General features: G+C 36.5%; 2 protein-coding genes and 1 long non-coding RNA gene across 5 annotated transcripts in view; 2 read left to right on the top strand and 1 right to left on the bottom strand.

Annotated features, from left to right (window-relative positions):
• Positions 1-9,287, bottom strand: part of LOC109534605 (baculoviral IAP repeat-containing protein 7-B) — a 34,112-nt gene extending 24,825 nt beyond the window's left edge. The window contains exons 1-2 of one of the 2 annotated variants that reach the window (XM_019900328.2): positions 8,241-9,287; positions 6,925-7,106 (exon numbers count right to left, since the gene is read on the bottom strand). In XM_019900328.2, coding sequence (XP_019755887.2) covers positions 6,925-7,106; positions 8,241-9,000 — 942 coding nt within the window. In that variant the 5' untranslated portion in view covers positions 9,001-9,287. The remainder of the gene's footprint in view (positions 1-6,924; positions 7,107-8,240) is intronic. The other variant, XM_019900327.2, reaches the window with a different exon arrangement.
• LOC125502423 lies at positions 6,017-7,279 on the top strand. 2 transcript variants are annotated; one of them, XR_007280191.1, is made up of 2 exons: positions 6,017-6,172; positions 6,798-7,279. It is a non-coding gene; the product is annotated as an uncharacterized LOC125502423 (long non-coding RNA). The 2 variants fall into 2 exon arrangements; XR_007280190.1 differs by lacking the exon at positions 6,017-6,172 and adding an exon at positions 6,219-6,372.
• Positions 9,288-9,779: 492 nt separating the features above from the next.
• Positions 9,780-18,317, top strand: LOC109540574 (acetyl-CoA acetyltransferase, mitochondrial). The gene is made up of 3 exons (XM_048660478.1): positions 9,780-10,101; positions 16,869-17,168; positions 17,276-18,317. The coding sequence occupies exons 1-3, from the start codon at positions 10,078-10,080 to the stop codon at positions 18,188-18,190; spliced, it is 1,239 nt and encodes a 412-aa protein (XP_048516435.1). The 5' UTR covers positions 9,780-10,077; the 3' UTR covers positions 18,191-18,317.
• Positions 18,318-20,175: the final 1,858 nt, after the last annotated feature.

Raw genomic sequence — 20,175 nt, 5'->3', positions numbered from 1 at the left:
AAACTGGAATGACCTGAAAATTTAAAGCAACTTAAAATTTCTTCAGAGCGATGACGACGGTCAATTTTTCAAGTAATTTTCTGTAAACTTTTGCTCTGGTCGTTTTTTCAGGATAATCCTATCCTTTCGGTAAGAAACTGAATAAAATTATTCAAATTCCAAATTCTACGCTGAAATGGGTTTTCTAAAGTCGGTTTTCTAAAGTTTCTAATGAGGCGAATTTTCTAGCACAATTAAATTTGTAATTTTTGGCTGAAAAGACCCCATTATTGTCAGAAAAGAAGAAAATCATCAGAAAATAATGCTTTTTTGCGTTTTCGATTAAAAACTTAGTTTTGAGATCGGTTTTCGAGAAAACCTTAATGGTTTTCGGAAAAAAACGGGAGAAATGTGTTTTCGTTTTTGTCCCGAATTCGACACAAAAAAGTTTTTGTAAAATTTTTGCAAAGTTATAAATTTATCTTTAATAATTTTATTTAATAATTTAATAATAATAATAAAGTAATTTTCCGCGTCCTCCAGATTTTCCGTAACAGTCCTCCAGATCGTCAGTATTTTTAAGTGAAACTACAAAACAAACCGTTTTTGAGTAGCACGTAAAACAAAAAAAATACATTTTTTAACAAATTTTACTATAGTCCTCAAAGGAATGGAGGTGACGAGATTTCCAAATAATCTGTTATAAACTTTTGCTTATTCTGTTCGTTTTTTGATAGAAAATAATTTGATTTTTGTTCGAAATTCGAAGCTGGAAAGGGATTTAAATTAAAACTTTTTACAAAGCGACGAATAATTCGAAATGTATTTCATAATTTTTGGCGGAAAATACCTTAAGATAGTCAGCATTTTTAAGTGAAACTAGAAAATTGATCATTTAGAAGTAATTTAGAAAAAGTAACTTGGCCGAAACTAGAAAATTCTGCAGTTTGACATTTAAAAAACATTATTAATAAATGGGCTTTAAAATAAATCTAAAACAATTTTAAAAAAGTCACCAACATTTTTCCAGCAAAGGAACTGAGTTATTGCGCCGGTGCGTTGATTTGGCGCAGCCAGCCAACTCCTAAAAATTCACTGAGTTACCCAGGCCTAATCCAGGGAGATTATTAATTCCAGCCCCAAAATTCCCTATCAAGTTGGATGCATTTAAATCCAGATTTGCTCTTGAGTAACAGTTTTTTCGCAAAGTAGCATTGGGTATGTTTTGAAAACCATCCACAAAACGGCAGAACCTTAGAACTACATCCCGTTTACAAAACCCACTGAAGCACAATCAGTTAAGCGAATAAAACCGTCTAAACGAAAAAGGCATTTACTTCTCTATGCAGAAAGTACTTTCAGCTAGAGTAATGACGGAAGGAATAGAAACAGAAAATGAAAGCAGATGAAAGTAGGGCTTACAAGCCAAAACATGTTAAATGTTCTTTCCAATATTAACTCCACCATGCTGTACCACACTTGACAATGTCTGGTAATTCCTGTCAATCGAAACGTTGTGATTATTACGCATTTATTTTCTTGGGACAATTACCATTCGAATCCCATACGCAAACACCGACCACACCAGCAAATTTCACTCACGCTAGACCCAATATGTGTTGAAGAAAAGCCGTACCTTTAGAAGAAATTTTGATTAATTTTTAGTGTTTAATTTAAGCGTTAATTCTATGAAAAACTTTTCAACAGTCTTTTTCGATGTGAGACTGTTTTCTACAACGGTTCGTGAGCGATTTTAAAACCTTTTCAGATAATTTTCAGAAAGTTATTGAGAATTTCTTCAGACTCTTTCCACCGTCTGAATAATTTTCATGTAGATGAAACCACTTTCTTCGGACGTTCATTGATTTAAAACAAAGCGTTTCATAATGAAGCGCAATTAATTTAAGAAAGCGTTGATTCCAAGGAAAACAATTCCACATTATTTTTTAAGTTGATACTGTTATTAAGACACTTTCCTGAACGTTTCTAAAGCTTTCGAGGAATTTCCAATTTGACCCTGTTATGTAGAAAGTTTCTAGAATTTTTCGAGTGAATTTCTAGAACATTATCCATAATCTCTGCAGATTGTTTAAACTGTCTTTCGCAACCACTAACTGCGCATTCGTATCAAAAAAACACTCCGGCAGTCTTTTGCAATTTGACACTTCTTTCTAGAACTTTTCGAGTTATTTTCTAGAACATTATCCATAACCTCTTCACATTATTTCCACTGCCTTTGTAGAATTTCTATAAATTAGGCATTTTGTTGGAGCTTTCTTCGATTTAATCTATTGGATTTTATCAATCATTTAACAAAGCTTTAATTCCACGGAAAACTGTCCAAAAGTCTTTTTAAGTTGATACTGTTTTCTAAAAGTTGCTGGATATTTCAATTCCAAAGAAAACGTTCCCAGTCTTTTTCAATTCGAACCTGTTGTCTAGAAAGTTTCCAGAACGTTTTGCGACCGTTTCTGAAACTTCTTGAGATGTTTTCTAGAAGGTAATCGAGAGAGAGAATCGATCACATTTTTGGAATGTATTGGTAAAATTTCCATAAATTGGACGATTGCAAATAGAGTGCTTTATCTTCAAGCGTGAATAATTTACGAAAGCGTTAATTTTATTCATTTTGGGACTGTTTTATAGAAAGTTTCTAGAACTTTTTGTTTGTGTTTCTAGAACTTTATCGATGATTTCTTTTTTAATGTATTGGAAGCTACTTGACTGCAGATGCAACTGCTCCTTTCGAACCTTCTTCGGCTTTATACAGGGCGTTTCATAGTGAAGCACAAATAAGTTAACAGCGACATTTCTGGAACACTTTCCAACAGGCTTTCTCGATTTGTAAAAGTTTCTACAAAATTAGTGTTTTCCAATGAAACGCAAATCATTTGAGAAAGCGTCATTTTAAAGAAAACTTTCAGCAGTGAACTTTCCGACTTGAAGCTATTATAGAAGTTTTCGAGAAACTCGAGAAACCAGAGCGAGTTTCTAGAGATTTATCGATAATTCCTTCAGGTTCTTTCAACCGTCTTTGTAAGTTCTCCATAAATTGGCCATCTAGATGCAACTTCCTTCGATCGTCCTTCGACTTTATGCAGTGTTTTATAATGAAGAGCAAAAAATCTAAAGCAGTGACAATTCTAAGGAAAGCTATCTAACAATTTTTTTCAATTGGAGACTGTAGTCTGAACAGTTTCTAGAACTTTTCCCGGGAGTTTCTAGAACTTTGCAAGTGACTCTACAGCGTTAACGCAAACCTCTTTAGGTACCTTCCACTGTCTTCCTGAAACGCCCTTCGGCTGTATACAGAGTGTGTGACAAACTCAGCAAAAGCTCAAATCAAGCACATTTATTAAAAACCACGCAGTCGATTCTAATTTTATGTCTGAATCAACAGAAAGATAAAGAACACAATTTTCACTTCTTACAATCAGATAACAATTGATTGTTAGTTTGATTTTCATGTTGAGTTTTATGTTGTTTTGGTAACGAACACAGCTTCTGGAGCATTTTTGGCCGGAAATTTTGGAACGCAGCTGCAATATACTTGAATACCGTAATAGCGGCCTTAAATTCAAAATTTCGATCTTAAAAGAACATAGAAAATTGCGCAGTTACTCATAATCGCTCCGATATGAAAAAAAGGAGGTCTGGGCGCAAGAGAGCAACCATCCAAACCCAAGAAAAATGTCGATTTTTCCAAAAAAATGTTCAATACTCAAGAACGCGATTAAAAATAAATAAAACTTTGTTAGAATCGAAAAAATGTATTTAATTTAATCACAGTCAGCTGAATTCAATGAATGATATTGAAATTTCGCTTTTTGGGTCAAAATTTCCTCACTCATGTTGTTATGACTGATTCGGATTTTCAATTCTCTATCTAACGATGCTAAAACGGATTCTGTGGCTCAATTGAGACTTGAGAAAATCCTACTCTAAATAGGACCAACCGAAAAAATCGTTTGCTCTGATAGGTAAATCAATGTGAAATTAAAGTGGCAAGAACTCAACTGAACAAAAATGGTAATAGACACCAAAGCAAATCCGCTTAAAAACACAAAACATTCAGATTTACTCAGGATGAAAAACAATCCTAAAAAAATTAAAATTCCTTTCTTGTGCCTAAATTGGAATAAATCAAGCCGTGTGAAAAATCAAAGCCAATTGAATTGTTATCAGATTCATGTACGACCAAATACGACTTAGCCATTCGAATTGCGTAAAAAGGCAGCAGGTTGTTGTAATTGCAAAACACAATTGTTCTTCCGGTGATTCAGGATGAATAAATTCGCTAATTATTGTGTCTTACATTAATATAGAAGCAAAAACGAGCGGAAACGCTTAGCAATGCCATCGAGGGAATTATTTCATAATCGGTGCGAAAGGCACAAAGAAACCAGCCATAATAGCAGAAAAAAACCACTGTAAATATTCAAGTTTCACTCCCGGCTGATTAATAAATTATCGGTAGTTAGTTTTATTAACTACTGCTTACAAAAGAAATCAATCAAGGCAACCAAGTGCAGCATGAAAAGCAATTTAAATTTTCAGTCATTTAAAAAAAATTAATCGCGTTATTAGATGATCTTCGGATTGGTTCAAATTTGATGCTAACAGTTCGACCAACAAAGCATTATTTAAAGCGAAAACAAGTCGAGACACATAAAAGTTTCCAGGAACGGTGACTAGCAAATCATAGTTCATCGACTAAAATATGATGGTCAAAAGGAACTGATTAAATCACATTTGACTTTGGAACTATGACCGAAGCTCCATCAGCAAATACCTACATCAAAATAAAAATCTGATATCAATGTCGCCTTCGCCAAAGTGTAAACTGTTCAAATTGAATCAAAGACACTTTGGCGAACTGAGCATAAATTAGAAAGGCACAACTGGAAAATGCCGGTCATTTGCCTGATTTGCTGAAGAATGAATTTCCCTGTAAATTATTTCAATATTGGTTAACGAAAATTAAAATACCATTAAAAGCTTTACACCCAAAAGTGCATGGAAAAGTTGTCGATTTCTCCACAGAACATTTAAGTGCTCGATAAATGGAAACATTTTAATTTAATATATTTTTTAATGGTTTAGGAGTTTAGCAATTCACATCAAAGCAAATATTGTCTAGTCTGCACTTTAGCTGAAAAGTCCGTGAGTTTGAACATTTTCTAACGTTTGAAGTCGAAATTATGCACGATTTAATTTGCACTTAAGCGGCACGACAATGCAAATAAAACATTCAAAGAAATACTCAACAAAACACATAAAAATTCGTTAATAAAATTACACAGAGAGACAAAGTGACTTTGCATTAAAAAAGTGAAACTGGAAAAACGGATGAAGTCTGAAAATATGTACCAGGCAACTGAGGCATTGTTTTCCTGAAAAGTACAGCAATAGAGCTTTAGCTCCACTTTTGGAGAAATTCACATCTTTATGCTATGAAAACTGGTTGGTATTTTTCTTCGAGACAAACGTGAAAGAGGGCACGCAGAACTTAACTAAATAAATAACCAAGTCTTGAGGTGCAACTAGGGATGGGGCATCGATCCTATAACATCGATGGTAGCCATCATGTTATAGGATCATGTTTTCATTTTTTTTCAGGATCACTTCATGATCTAACATCGATGTTTTATCGACGTCCCAAATTTCCAACATCGATGGTAAAAATACCGAACATCGAACGAATTACATCGATGTTTTTCTCCCATCCCTAGGTGCAACTAACTCAACATTTTCATGAAAAACAATTCGATTTCACTCTACAACCCAAAAAGAATCGTCAACATCGCTCGATAACGAATATCGAAAAACATATTTAATAATCTCTTTAAGAACGAAACGGTAATCTGTGATCCGAATTTGAAGACTAAAATATAAAGCAGTTAATGGCCCTTAAGGCTGTAAATAACTAGCTTCCTACTTGAAAAATCCTTGCAAAATCCGTTCCATTACAAGAAGGAAAACATTTAATACTCTTCAAAAATTGCTTTCACTAGTACGACTAGTAACCAACTCAACTAGAAGACATTCATTCATCAGAATTAACTGACATCGACACAAACCACCATAATAAATCTCTTTGGTGCCTCCATTGAAATTAAACAAGTTGCAAGAATATTCAATCGACTTGAGAGGCCGAACGTCCAAAAAACGCATTCTCGACATGCATACAAAGGTGGGCGTTTTTTAAATAAAAGCTACACTAAAAGCAAATTAAACCTACATCCAATTCTTCCTAAGCTGAATAATGCATTAGACGAATGTTCAAATCAACTTCAAATTAACTGACGTTTATTATTTCGAACGGAGCTGGACGAATTTTGTGCCCTCTTACCGGAAACCAAAGCAGAGTCTGGCTGCTTTCCTAAAGAAGCAGTAAGCAATTTTCACCTTCTCATCCACCAAAAAGTTGAGTTTCTTATACGCTCCACACTGTAATTGGTTCAGATCATTCGTTCAGTTCAGGCTTCAAAAACGTATTATTCAGCCGATTTGAGACGTTTTAGAGCATTTACAGCCCGTCATTTCCTTTCGTTAAGGAAATAAGGATGTTTTTAATAGACTGTTAATATATAAACTTAGTTAATCTCTGGTTCAGATTCCCTCATTTACTTTTATGGAGAAAAAACCCTCCAAATGCAACTAATGCACTAAATGTTCCGTTGAGCGGAAAGGCGATGAATAATCCTGGACCTGTTTATGCCTACACTTAGCACTTAACCCATGGAATGATACACGTCCTGATTGCATCACCCAACGCAATGAAAATCAATAAGTTAAAAGTGTGCTTCTGCTTGCAGCTCTAAGAAAATACACACTTCCACTGGGCCTAATGGATTTTCAAAGCGTGAGTCGATTTGCCAATTAATAACAAGCTAAACTGACCGATTAAAACGCTTCAATTGGAGGCTTAAACAAAGCACTTACCGTCGTGCTGGGTGATAAGCCAGTGTCGATTTGGCAGGCCGTTACAAATTCCTGTCCTTTGACCAAATTCACAAACGAACACCTGGGGAACCATCGGGCGTGTTCCGTCCAAGGATCGTCATCTGGATCCCAATTTCTGAGCCCACCGTCACAATGGAAACAGCGTACTTGATCGCCCAAACCTACAAGCCATATTTTCGTCCATGCAAAATCTAAATAAGCCGCGAAAGCCAAATCACTTGTGGAAGATTCTTGGGGCTTAATTTTTGGTTGGTATATTTCGACTAGTTTCTCAACTAGTTCCACTGTTGGTATAATTGATATAAAACGTACAAGTTTCCGTTAAAAATAACAAGTCTTGAGTGTTATTTTGTTGGTGAAACACAAATTGAATAAGCCAAAAGTTAAAAGGTTTGAGCGTTTTTTTTTGCTAAAAATCAGAGAAAAATTGAAGTGCTGCTTGTATACACAGAGTGTTCTTTCAATGTATCCACGACCTTTTAGGTGTGGGAAAGGACATGAAAATCAGCATTTCTTCCTCATACAAATCGCCCAGTTTTCGAGATACAGGGTGTCAAGAGTAGAAATTCCGTTTTACTTTCCTGTTGTGCAACTGCTGCAGTTTTCCAGTTATTTACCTGAAATTGGGTGCTTTGGTTTAACGCTCGCTCTGGGGTCTACATCGTTCAATGAGCCAAACGGTTGCAAGAATAAGCAGGGTGAATTTTATAAGGGAGCATTTCATCAGCTTTTACCACTCCAAGTTTTACACTTTTTCAAAATTCTTATTCAATTGAGAAACTTTCTTGCCTCGTGCATTTCTTTCATATTCGCCACGCTTCTCGACCTAAAAGTTAACTAAAATACGGGAGATTTTCAATAAATCTGGCATTAATTTCAAACAAATTTCTCTACAAGAGTTAAGAGATCCGAAAAACCATTTTGCTATTGTTAATTTCAGCACCCCGTCGTGGAAAATAAAAAAAATATCTGAATTGAAAAATTGAATGAGAGAGAACTTGGAAAATTACTCATTGTATATCCAGGGTAAACCTCAGGAAATAAACCCGAAAAATGCGCCCGAAAATCTTTCCCGTTTAGCCAGTGCATTCTACATCCGCAGCAGATAACTTTCCTTCAGAAGTTAAAGTATTTGATATGGAAAACCATCCACGACCATACTAAGTACTGAAAGGACATGCAGTTCTGCACTTATAGAGAAAATTTGAAAACAAACCCCCAGAATCTCCACCTGCAAATCACCTGGCTGAAAGGGTGATTCAAATCCAGGTTAAACTACTAAAAGCAGCAATTACCTTCATAATAAAATCCAGCCTGTGCTAGCACATCCGGAGTTTGTATCAAGTGGGGCGACCAAGACGCAAACGACCGGAGTCTGGACTCTATCGTGCCAAAGTCGGCCCGTTTGGGCCCATTATGCTTTTGCACTCCCAATTCATTTAAACTTCCTGTGACTGTGTCCCCTATCAGATTCACGTTTTTAAAGGTCGCCTCCTGTTCAGGCCTGTGTCCTGGAGTCCGGCTACTTTCCAGCCTTGGATTGATTATCGATGTAACAAAGGGGCACATTGGAAAGTGGCGTTTGTGTTCAACATCAGGAATATCGTTTGGTTCCCAGGCTCGAACCACTCCGTGACAAAATGCACATTTCGTGTTATCACTAGTTCTTAGAGAATAGAATCCGGCCCTTGCCAGATCCTCTGGGGTGACAATATCGGGCTTCGGCCAGTTGACAAAGGAAGACAGTCGAACTTCTTCATTTCTATAGTCTAGAGAGGAGGTCGATGGTACGGTTCGCAGTTGGTCCACTGCTGGAACATTTCCTGATGAGGTAGAGCTTAACACAAATGGACACTGCGGATTGAGGGCTCTGTGTCGAGCCATCACTTGGTCCCCATAATTCCATTCAGATAGATTCATTCCGCATGCGAAGCACTCGACTTGGTAATCGCGTTTTGTGTAGAAAAAGCCTGCTCTGGCTATGCGTTCGGAGCTCACTGGGGCATCTGCAGGCCAGTCGTTGAACGTTTCCAAGCGATTCTGTTCCAAATTCATCCTTGATTTTGTTCTCCACTTCGAACTAACTGGTCATAACTTCAAGTTTTGAGTATTGCACTGAATACTTAGTGTTAGTACATCCAGATATTTAGTGTTTTTTTTTAAATATAAGTTCTTTAAAATTGGGTATTGTCTAGTTTGAGTGACGTTTGTGGTTTGGTATCTGGAATCATTTGACGCACAGCTGATTTTGACGTGTAAACAGTCACTACCAGATAAACACTACACATCAGAGACAAGAAATAAGTTAAATAAGAGTTATCCCTTGTCGCTGCTACACATCACTTTCACTCACTAATAATTAATAAATTTAAGATTTAATATGCAAAGCAAATAAATAACAAATTCGACAAAAATGTTTGACAATAGCGCCAAAAAAATCGTGATAATGCCAAATAAAATAACTGGATATAGGATAGGATAAAGTTGCGTTTGCTATTTGATTAAAAATCGCATAAAAAGCATTTACTGATTTTCAATATTTAACCACATAAAAGTGCGGAATTTAAATCACAGATAACAGAGTCTATAATAGATTTTTTTAGGAAATTACTAGTTAATCGGGCTCCAAACCTTTCCATCTGTCTCTTTTTTATAAGTACGGTTAAAGCAGGATACGACAAAGTTTTCAAATTTAGTAGCCGCCAAGCCGCAAAATTACGAAATATCCGCAACATTTGCGCGTTTAATTATTAAAATCCACACCACTCAGCATTTACTTAAAAAAAAACCTGAATATTACTATTACTAGTTGCCAATACCGGCATCCTTGTCTGGTTAATATCAGCCGACAAGGACTACGAAGCAACAACAATTGACAAGCTTCATAACCTCGATTGTTTGTTATTGTTTTTTAAATATAATTTCTACAGGTTGTTTAATTACTTTATAGTTCATTTATCTATACCAGCGTGTTATTTACGCTATGTTTTCAATGTGTTTTTAATGTTGTCAACCGTCTGTGATAGTGCGATAAGTTTGTTTATTAGCATCGTAATCAGGGTAGATCAAAGTTCAGTTCTCATTCTTCAATTTAACATTTAGACTCAGCTATTGGGGTCAAAAAGTGACAAAATGTCCCTCTCCAAGTTGCTTAAGGTAAGCCCATGGATAAACACCAAGTTTTGTATTAGATTTAGGGCGGTTTTACTGTGGAGAGCAGCGCAGGGAAAGTGCCTGGAAGGCACTAAGCCTTCCTTCTATGACTAAGCCTTAGTGCGTATCTCAGAAACAATCCGTTTGTTTCATTTTAGGACACATTTATAAAATTTAGTTCGTCTTGCAAGCTGCTCTGTTTTATTTTTGTACCAGATGGTCTTTTTATACCGATAACTAGAAATTAACCTAAAGCCACAAACTAGATGAAACTTTGAGCATTGTGCAATTCGGGAAGTTCCAGTGCCACAAATAGTCACAAACCGGGTATAAAACAGTTAAGCCAAAAGTTGGATGTCCTGGGATAAAAATGCATTGAATCATAGACCAACCAATTCAGTTAATGATTAGAGTGGTGGTTTTGTCATAAGTTATCTGGGCTTCTGTACATAAATTGTGCCACATGGAATTAATGCAAATGGGGGTTGAACGATAAAAAAACTGGAATAGTTTTCCAGCGTAAATCGTTTGGGGAAAATAATCGGAATCTAAATAAGTCGACCCTGATCACTCTTAACAATAAAAAAGTTCCACCTACAGCGAAGAGTTTAATTCACAGCCGCAAAAACACATTTACTTCGAAGATAATCCAAAGTATATTCATAACAGCATACCCTTGTTTTGTATTGGAATTTTAAAGGTTCATTTGAATGCAGTCTACTGTAGAAAACCTCATGTGTGGTATGAGAGTTGCGTATTTTTGAGGAGCTGTTTTGACCGTCGAAGTTTAATCAGAAAATTTGTGTGAATTCAAACGAAATTGCCACTAATTTACTAACTTTTTGATCAAAGAGGCAATCGCTCTATTAAAGAGTTCAGTGGGTTCAGTTCTTTCTCAGTTCGGAATTATCGAACAAAACCAGTCTTGAGCGACGAATATTAATGGAAAATTCGTAAAAATTAGGGAAAAATTGCAATGAGTTTTCTCATTTTTTTACTAGTAGAACTTCAACCGTCCTATTGAATAGTTCAGAGAGTTTTTCTTCACAGTATTTGTGTTCCGAGTTCAGAATTTTTGAAGAAAAGCTGTCGTGAGCTCTCGTATTTATTTGCAAATTCGTAAAAATCTGGACAAAACCGCAATCACTTTAATAATGTTTTCCTTAGTAGAGCCTCAATCGCTCTATGGAAGAATTTAGAGGGTTTTTATCTAAAGTGTTTGATATTAGAGTTATGAATTTTTGAAAAAACCGCGTCTTGAGGGTTGAAGTTTAAGTGGAAGTTTTTTTTAACTTTGCTTGGTTTTAGACTTACGAATTTTTGAAAAAGTTATCCTGAACGTCGAGGTACAAATGGAACACTCCTGAAAGTTGGGACAAAATTGCGATTAGTTTGCTGATTTTTCCACTTTTTGTGTCCTCAATCACCCTATTGGAAGAGTTCTTCTAGTACAATACCCTCTATTGAAGAGTGCAGAGTGCTTTTTATTCAGAGTTTCGTGAGAGAGAGTGTTTGATCTCACAGTTATGAATTACTGAAGAAAACCCCTATTGAGCGTCGATTTTTTAATGGCAAATTCGTAAACATTTGTAAAAAACGCAACTGGTTCAAAGGATTTTCTTCGGATTGTTTGGTATCAGAGTTACAAATTTATTAAAAAAGCGTCGATGTTTAATTAGAAATTTCGTCAAAATTCGCGTAAAATTGCCACTAATTTTGCAAAGTTTTATATAAGAAAGCGTCAATGGCTCTGTGGAAGAGCTCAAACGGTTTTATTGAAAGTGTTTGATTTCAGAGTTATACATTTTTGAAAAAAAAACTGTTAAAAAAAAATCACAGCTAGTTTTCTATTTTCTTCCGCTATTAGAGCTTCAATCAGTTCATTGAAGAGTTCATAGAGTTTTTGGTTCGAGAGTTACAAATTATTGAAGAAAACTTGTCCTATGAGTCTCTGTTTAATTAGAAAATTCCGGAAGACCTTCAATCGCTTAACGTTTTGTTTTTCTCAATCGCTCTACTGAAGTGTTTTCCTTCAGGGTGTTTGGTTTCAGAGTTATGAATTGTTGAGGAAAATCTGTCCTCAATTGCAATGTTTAATAAGAAGTTCGAAATATGAGTGCAAAATCGAAACACATTTTCTAATTTTTCCGCCTCTAGAGCCTCAATCGGCCAAAATTGCCAGCATTGTACCCATTTTAGTCCAAAGTGTGTTCATAACAGAAAACCCTTGTTTCATATTGAAATTTTAAAGGTTCCTTTGAATGCAAACCTCATGTGGAGTTTCAGAGTTATACATTTTTGAGAAAGAAACTGTTTTGGCCGTCGATATTTGATAAGAAAATTCGTGGAAAATTGCCACTAATTTCCTAACTTTATGGGCAAAGACTTCCAATCGCTCTACTGAATAGTTCAGTGAGCTTTTCTAGAAATCTAGAGTTACGGATTCTCGAACAAAATCTGTCTTGAGCGTCGAATATTAGTGGAAAATTCGTAAAAATTCGGGAAAATTTGCAACGTAAATTTTCTACTGGTATGCCGTCAATCGTCCTATTGAACAGTTCAGAAGGTTTTTCTTCGAAGTATTTTGGTTTAGAGTTGAGAATTTTTGAAGAAAAGCTGTCTTGAGCTCCAAAATTTAATTTAAAATTCGTAGAAATCCGGACACAGCCGCAATCACTTTATTAATGTTTTCCTTAGTAGAGCGTCAATTTCTCTATGGAAGAATTTAGAGGGTTTGCATCTAAAGTGTTTGGTATGAGACTTGTGAATTTTGGAAAAAACCGTGACTTGAGCGTCGACGTTTAAGTGGAAAATTCGTAAAAGTTTGGGAAAAATCACAATTAATTTCATAATTCTAATAGTAATAGAGCCTCAATGGCTCTATTGAGGAATTTGCAAGATTTTGCTTCAAATTGTTTGGTCTTAGAGTGGCAATTTATTGAAGAAAACCTGTTTTGCCATGCGAAGTGCGTAAAAATTCCAGCAAAATTGCTTTTAGTCTCCCAAATTTTTGCTTAGAAAATGGTCAATTGCTCTATTGGCGAGTCTTGAGGGTTTTTCTTTATAGTTTTGGTTTCAGTTAGAAATATTTGAAGAAACCTGCCTTGAACCCGGAAGATGTGTGAGAGAGTGTTTGATCTCACAGTTATGGTCAAACGGTCTTTATTGAAAGTGTTTGGTTTCAGAGGTATACATTTTTGAAAAAAAAAACTGTTTTGAGCGCAGTCCAGGCAAAATCACAGCTAGTTTTCTGTTTTTTTCCGCTATTAGAGCTTCAATCGGTTCATTAAGGAGTTCATAGAGTTTTTGGTTTCAGAGTTACAAATTATTGAAGAAAACTTGTCCTGTGAGTCTCTATTTAATTATAAAATTCTGGAAAAATTGCCACTAATGTGTCAATTTTTTGCTCAATCGCTTAACGTTTTGTTATTCTCAATCGCTCTACTGAAGTGTTTTCCTTCAGGGTGTTTGGTTTCAGAGTTATGCATTTTTGAGGAAAATCTGTCCTAAATTTCAATGTTTAATGAGCAGTTCCAAAAATGCGTATAAAATGGTAACAAATTTTCTAATTTTCCCGCTTGTAGAGCTTCAATCGGCCAAGATTGCCAGCAATGTCCCAATTTTGGTCCTAAGTGTGTTCATAACCGAATACCCTTGTTTTAGATTGAAGTTTTAAAGGTTCATGTGAATGCAGTCCACTGTAGAAAGCTTCATTCGTTAACGTAAAATATGAACACGAATAGCAAGATACAAGCCCATTTCGTTCGACTCCGGTAACAAACTGAATTTTTAGTCAGCTTTTCATAGAAAAATACAGTCCGAACACACCGAGCTACATAACTAAAACGATTATATAATCGTCCCTTCGACGTGTGATTGATATATTTCGATGTTCGATTTCAGTTTTTTCATTGTTGGCAATGTTGTAGAAAATTTTAGTCTATACGGAAATATTTCCAGATTTCACCTTCTAACTTGTTTGGACGTTGTTTTGTTCACGGTGATCACGCGTAAACAAAACAAAGATAAACATTTCGGATCATGCGACGCATCAGACTTAAAAAAAACCCTTTATTCTATTGGAGGATTCTTTGATGGATCTTTTTACAGACAGATGTAAAATTAAGTCGCATTTAACTGCGAATTTGTGGTTTTACCACGTACAAGTTTCAAGGGCTTAAAAATTCCATTTTATAATTTTTTGATTTTTTTACATTGGAATATTGGAACATTATAAAACTTGATTGCCCCGATCTTAGCTTACAATGCATGAATCTTGCAATATTTTTACACAATTGCTACCTAGTCAAAACCACTGAGTCCCAAATATTATATCCAGCAAGCAAAACTTCATACAAAATTCGATTACCTACTATTCACTTTAATTCGTCCAATCTCTCTCTAAAAAAGTTTTCGGCTTTTAACATGTGGTTTTTACGTTGAAAGTGCGATCACTTTCAAGGAAATCGGCCATTTGCCAATACAACTTCCAATTTTATCTAGAGGAATCGAGGATAAATGAGCGCAGTAAAACGTGCACTGGGCTCGGTTTTTGAGAATAGACAAATGGCACTTTTTAATTTTCCTTTTGGCTATTTGTTTATGAAATACACGCTAAAAGTGAAACATTGTTGGTTGCTTTTTTTGAATTCTCTCTTAATTTTCGTCATTTCAATTTTCCCTAAATTTCGACTGTTTCTTCCCTAAAATTTCATCTTGACTTCAACATTGTTTTACGACTCTTTAATCGATTTGTATCATTTTGAATGTTTATTATTTATTTCTCTATAAGAGTTAACACGCTGACTGCTGTTTTAGAGTTTCACAAGTTTCGCTATTTTTCTGTATAGAACATGTTTATTTTAAAGTTTTATAAGTGGCATGACATTATTCAGCTTCGAACAGAGCAAAAAAGAAACGAAACTACAGGAAAAGTCTATAATGAATTTGGTGAGTTTTTCGCGGATTTTAAACCATCGTGGAACAGATTTTCTGCTTGAAGATTACGTTCGTGCCTGCAAACCAAAAAAGGATTAATTCTCTATCAAAGAGCTAAAATTCCCCAGTTTCAAGCAATGGCAGCGAAAACCGAATAAAAAACGCAATTGCAATTTTTGCAAATTAAATTTACAGAACTTGAAAATTTGTCACCTTTTCAAATTACGAAGAAAACACCCGTAATTAATCACAAAACATAAAATTGTAACTAGATGAAAAATGTAGAATTTTTGGCGAAGTTTCTGGAATTTTTTTTATTTTCCGATGCATGAATGCTTTCAAATAATAACAAAAGTAAATCCTGAAAAAAATTGCAGTTTTAACCATTGATTTGTTAATAATTAAAACCGAAAAAAATTGCTCTTAGTGCCTTTGGTGCTTCCACGCTCTTCAGTTTCAATGACTGAGCTTTTGCTAATTGCATAAAATTGTTAAAAATATCGAACATGTGAATCATGTAAAAAACAAATACAAATCAAAAAGAAGTTAAGCAACTAAAGGGTAAAAACAGGTAGATATTTTCCAAGCCGGAGGAAATAAAAAAATGTAGAAATTGATTTGAAGACGTCAAATAAAATAATGCATGGAAATCGGGCTTCCACAAAACAATTCTAGATAATAATTGCTGAGTGATCGGGCATATTACCAGTTCAAAATCAATTTTAGAAACCGGTAACTTCGTGTTGGGAATAGCGAGTAATTCGAAATAAAACAGACAGCTTCAAACTTCAGAATCAGAAATGCGATTTAGCAAATTCAGAGTTACGACCAGTGTTCCCATACAAGCAAAATAGGTTTACTGAGTAAAGAAATCGCCCTTTTTAGAACAATCAGTACGGAAATTCTTAAACTAATTCAGTGGTGGCGTGTGGTTTAATACTTTGGGGGTGCACAATCTTAGAAAATAATCAAAAATCGAACTAACCAGGTCCCACTTCGTGAAAATGAAAGGGTTTTTTATAAGAAAATGAAAATTCCGTCATAAGTACAGCGAACTACTGGCCGTGCACGAACTAAATGTACACAATGGTCAGCTGGAAACTTCGAGATTTTTTTTTCACCGCAAGACTCACTTTGATATTATAATTTTAAAATGATTTCCCGAATGAAAAAACTACTGAGTAAAGAAATCACCCTTTTTAGAACAATCAGTACGCAAATGCTTAAACTAGTTCAGGGGCGATGCGTGGTTTAATATTTAGGGGGTGCACAATCTTAGAAAACAATAAAAAATCGAACTAACCAGGTCCCACTTCGTGAAAATGAAGGGGTTTTTATAAGAAAATGAAAATTTCGCTATAAGTACAGTGAACTACTGACCGTGCACGTACTAAATGTACACAATGGCCAACTGGAAACTTAGAGATTTTATTTCACCGCAAGACTCACTTTGATGTTATAATTGAAATTATTTTCCGAATGACAAAGCTACTGAGTGAAAAAATCACTCTTTTTAGAACAATCAGTACGCAAATGCTTAAACTAATTCAGTGGCGGCGCGTTGTTTAATATTTTGGGGGTGCACAACCTTAGAAAACATCCAACAATCACACAAACCAGGTCCCACTTCGTGAAAAGTAAAGGATTTTTATAAGAAAATTAAAATTCCGCCATAAGTACAGTGAACTAGTGGACGTGCACGTACTAAATGCATACAATGGCCAGCCGGAAACTTCGAGTTTCTCTTTCACCGAAAAACTCGCTTTGATTCTATTTACCACCGATAGTTTTCCCGTCTAATGCCACACTCTCACTAAGTTATTATTTTCCAGGCTGTGAACTCCACTGCTCGTACCTACTCATCACAGGCCGCCCTAAACGAAGTGGTGGTTGTATCAGCAGTGCGCACCCCAATAGGGTCATTTTTGGGGTCTCTGGCGCCCCTCAGCGCCACTCGTTTAGGCGCGGTCGCGGTTCAAGGCGCCATCGAACGCGCCGGAATCCCCAAAGAAGAAGTCAAGGAAGTTTTTTTGGGGAATGTTTGCCAGGGGGGTGTGGGACAAGCTCCTGCTCGTCAGGCGACACTTTTTGCTGGTTTGCCCACCTCAACCATTTGCACCACCATTAATAAGGTCTGTTTTACTGAGGTTCTTCAAACCTTCTCGCAAAACGGTCTTTACTCGACTTAACCAGAGGAAAGCAGATTTTTACCAAATATAACATTAAAAAAATGTTTCAGGTTTGTGCCTCGGGAATGAAATCAATCATGCTGGGAGCTCAAGCTCTGCAAACGGGATCGCAAGAAGTTGTTCTAGCAGGAGGCATGGAGTCGATGTCCAACGTCCCGTACTACATGAAGCGGGGCCAAACTCCATATGGAGGCGTTCAGCTAGTGGATGGCGTGGTTTTGGACGGTCTGATCGACGTGTACAACAAAGTGCACATGGGAAATTGTGCAGAGAACACGGCAAAGAAGCTGGGAATAACGCGACAGCAACAGGACGAGTTCGGCATCAGCTCCTACAAGAGGAGCGCCCAAGCTTGGCAGAATCGGGTCTTCGACTCCGAACTGGTCCCGGTCAGTGTGCCGCAAAAGAAGGGACAGCAGGACACGGTAGTCAGCGAAGACGAAGAATACAAGCGAGTGAATTTCGAAAAGTTCGGCAAACTTGCCACGATTTTCCAGCGGGAAAATGGCACGGTAACAGCGGCGAATGCCTCCACTTTGAATGACGGGGCTGCGGCGCTGATCTTAACTACAAGAGCGGCCGCTGAGCGACTCAATCTCAAGCCTCTGGCGAGGATTGTGGGGTTTGCGGATGGGGCTTGCGACCCCATAGATTTCCCCATCGCACCCGCCACCGCTATTCCGAAACTTTTGCAGCAAACGGGAGTGAACAAGAACGACGTGGCTCTGTGGGAGGTCAACGAAGCCTTCAGTGTGGTGGTGCTGGCCAATCAGCAGCTGCTGGAAATCGATCCAGGCAAAGTCAATGTGCATGGAGGGGCTGTTAGTCTTGGTCACCCCATTGGGATGTCGGGGGCTCGAATCGTGGTGCATTTGGTGCATGCGTTAAAGCCGGGAGAAAAAGGCGTGGCGTCGATTTGCAACGGCGGAGGTGGCGCTTCTTCTGTCATGGTGGAGCGATTGTAAGTTGGGAGTTTGTCCGGTTTCTGTGGATTTTTTATGCGTTCATGTTCGAGTAGTTGTTAAGATAAGCCTTTTTTACTTGTTTATTATGCCCAGGTTGTTTTTTTTAATATATCGAGGATCTAGTTGGTTTTTTGTGTTTTTTCTTGCAATTACGGGGTTTTCTTGCGATTATTGCCTAATAGGGAGAGTCATAGGAAATGAAATTAACTGCTCCCGGGGTTTACTTGATTGTGTTCGAACCAAGAGTTAGTTTCGTGTTCGTGGTTTTGTGGCGAAAGCGATGCTAAGTTTGCTCATTAAAATCGGAGTTTCTCGATGCCAATAGAACAAACAAACCGAATGGATGAGGAGTTTTAAAATCCACAGTTTCATTGTTTTACTAATTTTGTTTTTCGTTGATTTATCCACAGATGCGGCGAAATTCACTCAACATGACCACTGACTACACGTTTGTAGCTGTTCATAAAACAGATGATTCTAATGCGAGCGCGAACAGAACGAACCCAAACGAACAACGCGAAATTTTCGTTGAAATAAAGTAACTAAAACCTTAGGACTTAAAATTCCTTTTTCTGGTTTTTTTGAGGACACTTTTGGAACACAGTGGTTAGTTTTGGTGAGAAAAGTTGCATTTTTCGTTAATTTGCCAAAAACACCGTTTAAGAGAAGTGAATTGGCAAAATTGACTCAATTGGACCACTGGAAATTCGTACTCAGATTTAACTCAGATCGACCTAAAGCTACAGTCTTTACTGCTGCCCTCGGAATGAATAAACACATTTTTCCATTTTCAACGTTTTCTTGTAAAATTCGCAACTTCCAATCAGGCGCACACAGAAACTTTGAGTTTCTACCATTTATGAAAAACACCCTCACAGGCCAACTGTTCAATTTTTTTTCGAATTACGCCATTCGATCCTGGGTTTTGCGCTGAAAAAACAAAACTGCAAACATCTTTAAAAAAATCTTAACTGCTTATCTGGAACATTCGGCCCCTTGAAACTCTCACAGTCTATAGAAGGCTCTGGGGTCTTAAAGCCTTGAAATTGACACTGAAATCGTACTGAATCCTAATATTTTGCGCCATTTCAAAAAATAATGCTGAAACTTGGCTTGTTTATTCTGACCAACTTTAGAAGATTTCAAATCAAAGAAAGGAGATTTACAGTACGATCCGGGTCACTTTTATTACTTGGCGGAGATGGACGGTGCTTCAAATACGAGTACGAATAGAACGAACCATAATGAACAAACCGAATTGAACAAGAGTTTCAAAATCTGCCGTTTTAAAGCTAGTTTAATAATTTTGCTGATCGTTTTTCGGTGTATTCTTGCAACACTGACCAAAATACGTTTTTCATTGATTCATCCACAGCCAGATTTTGCTATGCTATTATGTTTCGCCAGGTTCAATACGAGCGCGAATAGAACGAACGCAAACGAACAACACGAATTTTTCGTTGAAATAGAGTAATTTTGACTTTATTAGTTTGCTAATATGTTTTTATGTTTTCGGCTTGTTCAATACGCTTGCAACCCAAACGATCAATCCAATTGATCTCGTTATAATCTGTGGTTGAATGATTTGTGTTTTTATGTAGTTCTGTATTTGTTGCTTTACTTTCTTGTATTGTGTTTTGATAAAATTTAGTTTTGCCGTGGGTTCTTAAGAGTTTTTCGTTTCTTGGAGGTTAAATGGGCCGGATAATTAGAGTATTAAACCAACTTTTTATACGCGTATAATTCAGTATTTCGTAACATTTTATGAAGAGAGGTTTTCAAAAAATCGGTTTGCACGAAGGCTCTTGTGAACTGTTTGCCCTTTGAAAAAAAAACGACAGATTGTGCAAAATAAAATGCATGAAGAATAACATAAAATAATTTTTGAAAAAATATCTTTGCGTCTTTATGGTTGAAGCATCCTGTTGTGTTCTCTATTTTTGGCATTTTTTAACGTATTTTTCTCTTTATTTTCTTAAAAAATA

The sequence above is a fragment of the Dendroctonus ponderosae genome, unplaced genomic scaffold (assembly GCF_020466585.1).
Source record: "Dendroctonus ponderosae isolate FM_Combo_2020 unplaced genomic scaffold, Dpon_F_20191213v2 Dpon_F_20191213_1, whole genome shotgun sequence".
NCBI classification, from domain to species: Eukaryota; Metazoa; Arthropoda; class Insecta; order Coleoptera; family Curculionidae; genus Dendroctonus; species Dendroctonus ponderosae.
The sequence above is the reverse complement of the archived record's forward strand: the minus strand, read 5'-3'. Positions and strand labels throughout refer to the sequence as shown.

Excerpts from the sequence above, each read along its gene's own strand:
- LOC109540574 (XM_048660478.1), top strand. The coding sequence starts at position 10,078 with ATGTCCCTCTCCAAGTTGCTTAAG. Across the intron at positions 10,102-16,868 it reads CCCTCTCCAAGTTGCTTAAG|GCTGTGAACTCCACTGCTCG; the intron begins GTAAGCCCATGG and ends ATTATTTTCCAG. Across the intron at positions 17,169-17,275 it reads TTTGCACCACCATTAATAAG|GTTTGTGCCTCGGGAATGAA; the intron begins GTCTGTTTTACT and ends AAAATGTTTCAG.